This window comes from Cajanus cajan, chromosome 3, assembly GCF_000230855.2.
Source record: "Cajanus cajan strain Asha chromosome 3, NIPB_CcT2T_4, whole genome shotgun sequence".
Lineage (NCBI taxonomy): Eukaryota > Viridiplantae > Streptophyta > Magnoliopsida > Fabales > Fabaceae > Cajanus > Cajanus cajan.
In genome coordinates, this window is record NC_138519.1 from 33,713,707 (window position 1) to 33,721,494 (window position 7,788).

General features: G+C 32.6%; 1 protein-coding gene across 1 annotated transcript; it reads right to left on the bottom strand.

Annotated features, from left to right (window-relative positions):
- Window positions 1-1,206: 1,206 nt before the first annotated feature.
- Window positions 1,207-3,388, bottom strand: LOC109815632 (uncharacterized). Its single transcript, XM_020380434.2, has 2 exons — window positions 1,810-3,388; window positions 1,207-1,288 (listed from the first exon to the last, which is right to left on the bottom strand). The coding sequence occupies exons 1-2, from the start codon at window positions 3,327-3,329 to the stop codon at window positions 1,207-1,209; spliced, it is 1,602 nt and encodes a 533-aa protein (XP_020236023.2). The 5' UTR covers window positions 3,330-3,388.
- Between the last annotated feature and the right edge of the window lie 4,400 nt (window positions 3,389-7,788).

The following is a 7,788-nucleotide window of genomic DNA, read 5'->3' on the forward strand; positions in this document are numbered from 1 at the left end:
TAACTTTTATAATAACTACTTTAAAAATTATATAAGCTATAATTTTGTATAAAACTTTTTACTCATATAAGCTATAATTTTGTATAAGATTTTTACACTATTGGTGGATGATTGATGACTATTTGTTTTATACATTAAGAAAATTAACATTCGTAACAAATTTTTATATTACAAAAGCATAATTGACCTCTATGACATACACAACTCTAAGCTTTTTTCTTTTTCATTATTTTTTTGGCAATTTCAATGTTTAATTTCATAATTTTTGAAATTATATTCTTTGTCAAAGAAGACCAATAGTGTTTTAAAAGTAAACGATCTATACCAATATTTTTACAACAATTATAAAATGTCAGAATGTAAAATGAAAAAGAGAGATAATTTTTTTTTCATACACTTGTATCTTTTTTTATTTATTTAATTATTACTAACGTTACTTTAAATTTTTCTAAAATTAACAATGTTTTCTCTCAATTTATTTCCTATGTTTGTATTTTTATTTTAATACTAAAGCTTTGTCTAAAAATTTATTTTTTATGATACGTCTTTATATATAAGATTTTTGGAAGAATAATATTTATTTGTTAAGCATATTATTAAAAGAAGAACTTCCGTTAATTGGTTTACAGTAATTATAAATGATTTTATTTTAATGTAAATAAAATTAAAAATCAACTAATTTTATTTGAATTGTTATTATTTGTATATTTTAATATTATATATATATGAAATAAGTAACTTAATAAAAATTGACTTATAAAAAAATCCTTAAATAATTATAAATTTAAAAAATGAAGAGTATACATAAACTTATTAAAATACGAAATAGTACTATCACACATATCCAAATAAAATACTAAAAAATAGGAGTACTATATAATAAAGTAAAGTGTTGGGGGACAGGAATGCACAAATTTCACTGACTCTAATTAGTGCTGTAATATTTTTTGCGTGCCAACTTATCAGATCTCGTCGTTTTGCATGATCTCATTGGATTGCAACGAGATTTTTAATTATTTTTTTTTTAAATTTTAATGGGATACCATTGCACCCTTAACTCAATATGAACAAATTATTTGAATTTTGAATACCAGAAAGGGTTGAGGGGCTTCACAGAAACACAAAAGTGATTTCAGCTACTTCACTGTTGTTCCTTATTACATGTTACCGTTTTGGCCACTTTCTATGTTGTTATTGGAAGAATCTCTAATGCCAAATTCCCAAAATCAGAGAGATAACAAAAAGCAACAAAAGTGTCCCATTTCCACCGGGAATGATTGATGATGACCTGCAAAATCATTGATAGAAGCCAATGATCAAAGCCTTTTCCTTCACCATTCTGAAGCTTTGGATAATCCATAAATTGAGTAAAAGTATTATCAATTAGTTTTTAATAAGGTTCACAAAGATTTCAAAAGAAACTAAAAAACTTGAAAATCTCATAACATAGTTTGGGGGGGGGGGGGGGGGGGGAGAGGGGATCATATATACTAATTAGTAAAGAACTGAGAAGTATATATTAGTCAAATAAGCAAACTTAAGATAATATGATACTAGAATTTGTCTGTATTTTATGTAGGGTGTGAATCACATCCGGCTAAAGTTAAACATTATGGTTTCTAAAATAATGACCCTTATCTAGAACAAGTTTAGACATCAACCATTATGATATATGTGGCATATTGACTATAGTATAAGAAACATCTTAAAAGCTTAGGAAAATAGAACAAGCTATTTCTGCATATAGCTTATCTTCATTCTTTTGAATGCTAAATGTTGTTATGTGGAACAATCAACACCTTTACATACCTGATTTTCTTCTTAGATTGTTGCATGTAAGCCATCACGGGAGGAATAATGCCAAACAGAAAGCAATTAGCATAGACCCCAGCAAAATCAAGGGCTCTTGAAAATGTTGACTGAAAAAAAGAAGCTATGAGCACCGAGAAACCAAGGAGGGACAGTGTTACAAGCACTTTAATTGGACCAAAATTTTGCTCAATCGATCTCATTTCAGATCCAATCACAGTCACATTTCTTGAACCTCTGAAGCAAACCTTCCCTGAATTACCAGCACAAGACCCTCCTGAGTAATAGACCAATCCAACTCTTCCACTACTATTATGCTCAACATTGTGACCTTTGACTTTTCCAAATACCAATTCCAAAGTGTCAAGAAGCTGTTTCGGCAAGCTTAGAGCATATCCTATCAAATTAGTAGCCATAGCTGAGAAGGCAAAGCCTTGAACTGAAGATAAAGCAGATGGATTCACAGAAAGCAAAAGGGATATAGGGTCACTAGAGGTGGCTTTTGTGTTATTAGTCCCCACAAGCCCCAACACAATCAAATTCCATGACAAAACTATAACTAAAGGAACAACCCCACCAATAAGTATAGCTTTCCTAGCCTCAACTATTGTATTCCCAGCAACCTTGCATATAAAAGGGGTTATGACATGAAATCCCATTGTGAGCACAATCACAGGTATCATAGGAAGTATTGATGAAAGTCTCCATGAGGCAAAAGCAAATGAGTTTATTATGTTATCTCTTGCCATTAATATTCCAATAGCAACAAGTCCAGTTATAGAGAAAAGCATAAGGAAGCACAAAAGCCTGTTTGCAACATCAATAGTACTAAATGGGAAAAAGCCTAGTAATGTTCCAACAAGAAGAGGAAACATGGCATGAACAAGCAAAATATTCACCCTTGGAAACCATGGAGAGAAAATGGATCCAATACTAGCAACACAAGCCACTAGCAAGGAGAAACACAAAGTGGAGTAAACCACAACAACAAATGCACCAAAACCACTTCCCAATGTGTTTGTTGCAAGGCTTGTGAAGCTCACCTCTTCAAGCCCATGTTCTTCCATTGAATCAAAGCAGAGCTCAGCAATAATAATGATTGAGGAAATGACATAGAGCCAAGAGACAAGAATTATGATTGTTGAAGGAAATGGGCCAGATTTAATGGTCAAAGATGGCAAGCCCAACATTCCAGGGCCCACAGTAGCACCAATGATCAAACCAACAGCACCCCAAAAGCTTTTTCCCTTGGAAGTTTCATTAGAAGCCTCATTTTTGGTGGGGTTGTCAACAATGTTTTCAATTGCATCATCCTCATGTGAAGGGGAAGGGAATGTAGTTACATTACAGGGTGCAAAGAATCTGTTTGGGTACACACTTAGAAGTATTTTTGAGAGTTTATCTGTCGAAAATAAAGAGTATTTTCTGATAGAAAAGCACTTAGAAGTACTTCTACTTTGTATCCAAACAAGTTCAAAGTTTATTGTGAGAGGAGGATTGAGACCATTGGTTGTGAACATCGGAGCTATTGCAGTCTTGTAACTAGTTTGAAGATGGGTTTTATGTCCAAGAAAATGCACTTTGCCATTGATTTTTGGACATGTCAAAGGCTTGTATCTGAATAATGGGTGGGAGAGTAGCATGTTGGTGGTGGAATGAGTTATGTGTAAAAAGGAGTTGTTTGATTTTGCTGGCCAAGTGATGGAGCAAGAGTGTATGACTTCACCACACACTCAGATTGTGAAACCCAGGTCTGCTCCTAGAGATCCATGGACATTAATTAATTAATTAGTATTCACATTTTGAGACCCTTTCTTCACTAGCCATGAACAACTCATATTTTTTAACTACCTCCTTTCCTTCTTAATATTCGTTCAAGGAATGAGTATTCATCGGGTCAAAAAATTGGATAAAATTGAGGATAAGAACCAAATTAATTAAATTAAACTTTTTTATTGGATCAAATCTCGTCTAAATAAAATAAATTTAACCTTGGTTTGAATTAAAGGTTTGTATTTTGCAAATTCGACGATCCAAAAACCAAAATAATTAAATTATTATTTTATTTTATTATTATAATTATTATCTTAATATTATTTTATAATATTATGATTTTATTAGTAACACAACACTATGTCACTTACATTTTATGAATATATCTAGTCTAGTTTCGCACTAATTATAGTTCTTTTATAATATTAATATAATATCATTATTTTGTTAATTTCACGACACACTTAATCACCATTAGCATACCTAGACTTAGTGTCACAATATAGACTAATGCTAAAAAGAGCCTAACCTTTAGTTTCACTTAATACATTATTTATAGTAAGCTGACATTCATGTTATGAAAAGAATGCATGAAGACTATTATAATGATTGTAACTTAGACAATTTAATTATCTTTGAGGGATTACCTTAATTTTAAATGTTGGAGTATTTTAATTTCAAATGTTGATCTGTGATAGACTATGTTTGATTACTTTAATTTCATATCTTTTTACATTACTATTTTATTTACGTTTGAATATGATTTACTCTCTTTTTATGACAGGTGTATAGTTAAATTTTGGGATGAAATAAAGTATTTTTATTTTAAAAAAAATAAATATCTACCATTTTTTTTTTCTTCAAGAAAATCAATTATTCTAAACCAAATTAACTCATTGTTGATTAGTTTGGTTTAGTTTGGATCGCAATTTTTTGTTTGGTAAATCCAAACCAATCAAAATTGATTGATTTGGACTTTAGTTTACTCCAAATCTTAACCAAACCGATTATAAACACTTTTAGTTTAAGGTCGTTTTATACAAGCTAAAAAATATAATAATTCTTTTCATGTTTTTCATAAAATAGTGTTTATGCTTCCTAGTATACATTTTCATTTAATTATATAATAAATACATGTTAGTTGTCGATGTATAAAGTAATTAAATGTTACATGAGATGTAATGATACAATTGATAAAAAGTAATTAATGTTATTTTTAATTTTGAAAATGACAAATAAATATAAACAAAATTTTACTAAAAGATTGACATTTAAAAAGTATAGGGGGAATATCTATTACAAATAAATTTGATATCTAGAGTTTATACCCCCTCTTTCTTATAATGATTGTAGTTTAATGTTTTTACACAGATTAAATATAACAATAAATATATCACTTTTTAATACAATTTTACTAAAATAGTCAACATTTTTAATAAATACCTCTTCCATTTATTTTTAATTGTCGATTTGTTAGGAAAAATTTATTTATATTTATTTGTCATTTTTGAAGTCAAAGACAACATTAATTACATTTTGTCATAAACATAGCCGAAAACATAAGTCATCTATCTTAGGTTTATCATGTAGCAAAACCTAGACATAATGCATGCGCACACACACATATACTCGAGATCTAAGTGATCCACTAGAATCTAAACAGTAAAAACAATTCCTGATCATCAAAGTGTTCAGTCAGCCGAAGACGAAAACAATTCCCAACAAGATTTTGAATGAGACAAATATAATACATATTGTTATTACTAACAAGTGTGTTAGTATTTCAGATACAAGTACAAGTAAACTGCTGAATAGAGAATATACATTCATACCAGAATCAAGGAGATGTGAGGCAAGCATTGGATAAAGGCTGAGCAAACAAAGGGAATACATCAGATGAAGACTCAGATGATACAAGGCCTTGGACGATGGGTAAATCCTAACAAGAGCACCCTAGATGGAGTGAAGTACTTACAACAGCCAACTAGACGAAGACTCGAATACACAGACGATGGTCAAGAAAGCTGTCTTGCGTCTGAAGACACAACGAGACAAACTATCTAGCATCCACACTTCTGGAAGAACACATGGAGACATCAAAATAAAAGAAGGAAGATAAGAAAAATGGACGAGCGCTTATCCACAAATCAAAATAGCGTGTGTCAGAGAAAGTACACCTACCAATCAGCAAAGGACAACGCCTCTATCGCTACAATACCAACAAAGTACAGAGATATCTTAATGCCAGTCATAGAAGCACACAAATGGTACAAAAGATCTCGAGAAGCGTAGATTCAACAAGCAAACATTAAATACAAAGTCAGAAGCATTAAATGTCACAATCCATGAAGATTGTACAAACCAGATGAAAGAATCAGATGATAGGTAATCAAGCATAAAAATGAAGTCTTCTCACAGACAAAAGAGGATTACCATCAGAATGAGACACTGAAACATCAGATAAAGCCTATAAGGAATAGTCAAGGCAAGACACGAACCAGACAAGTTGAGACAGATGAAGCAAGTGATGTAGGAAACTGAGTGTCAAGAGAAGAATAATTGGAACACGTATATGCGCCAGTTGATCATAAAATACTCAGAAAAAAATGTGTCTAATACAACTATCCCAAAGCGCAAATCAGACGAGGCATATGACTAAGGTAAAAAAGAAAGCCAACTATGCATCAGACGAAAGACAACACAGATTGAGAGACACTCCAGATGGAAACAATGTTTGTCTATTCACATTGTTAATCATACGAAAGGAAAGTCAAAGATTGAAATACACATGACCAACAAATGAAGATGAAGACTAGCACGCAAGCAAATAAAGAATCACGTCTCAAGAAACAAGCCAAGACATCGTCTGTGACCACACAAAAGCTTTCAACGTAAAACGCGTGATCTAAGTGAAGAAACAAAGAAGAAGAGAAGTACACAAAAGCAGAGCATGCGTGTATCAAAAAAAGTGCATTACTTTTTCAAAAAAGGACAACGACTATATTGCTGCATGACCAGAAAAAGATAAATAATTTCTTAGTCTTAGATAAAGTCAAACACTGCTGCAACAGGACAGAGAAGAATACACCCAATGTCTAAGAACAGTAGGAAACACTTAATGCAAGGCCAAATGCATTAAATGAAAGGATCAAACTAGTCATGAACGACTATATTAGCTTCAACAGACATATACAACGGGAAGCTCCGCGTCAACAGACATATTCAAAATCAAGCAACGGGCAGATTCTACAATAATATATAAATATGCAACAACATCAAACCTTAAAAAAAGGGGAGGCAGGAAGCAATGAAAGAATGATTATATGCCTTGCCCTGGGCTTTCTGATTGGAATAAAAAGAATGATATCAAGCCCGCGAGTCAAAGACTAGAGATGAACATACATAGTCATATGTACAATGTAATATTGTATTTATATCTCTGTAGACTAAGGTGTTCGAAATGTCAGTAATGGACTAAACCTTAGTGAGTGCTGTAAACCTATGTATCCTCTCCATGAGAGTAATCCAAACACTCAAACACAAGTCTCTGTAAAACTAAGGTAGAAAACCTTAGTGAGTGTAGGAAATTCCCAATCCTCTCTATGAGAGTAATGTATGCACTCAACCAAAACTGTCTAGCCAACATTGTAAAGCTTGAAGAGGCTAGGAAAAGAATACTTGTAAAGCCCCGAGGGGCTTGTCAAAGAATACTCACTGCTAGCCAGAAGTGGCTGAGAAGAATATACTAGCATTGGTGAGTGAAGCTGACGGGCCAGGAGTGGTCGAGAATACTTGGAGAACCAGAAGTGGTTTAAGAATACTAGTGTTGGTGAGTGAAGCTGAAGGGCCAGGAGTGGTCGAGAATACTTGGAGAACCAGAAGTGGTTTAAGAATACTAGCGTTGGTGAGTGAAGCTGACGGGCCAAGAGTGGTCAAGAATACTCAGGGCCAGGAGTGGTCGAGAATACTCAAGGCCAGGAGTGGTCGAGAATACTCAGGTCTAGGAGTGGACGATAATACTCAATGTTCTTTATTTCTTATCTAGTGGAACCCTTCAAGTTGAAGGAGATTAGATGTATCTCTGTTGAGCAAACTAGTATAAAATGATTGCATCCTTTTATTTACTTAGACGCAAATCTTCCTTACTGATTAAACATTTGTGAAAGACTTTGTCCGGTGTTTATATGTCTTTAAAACAACTTTTAG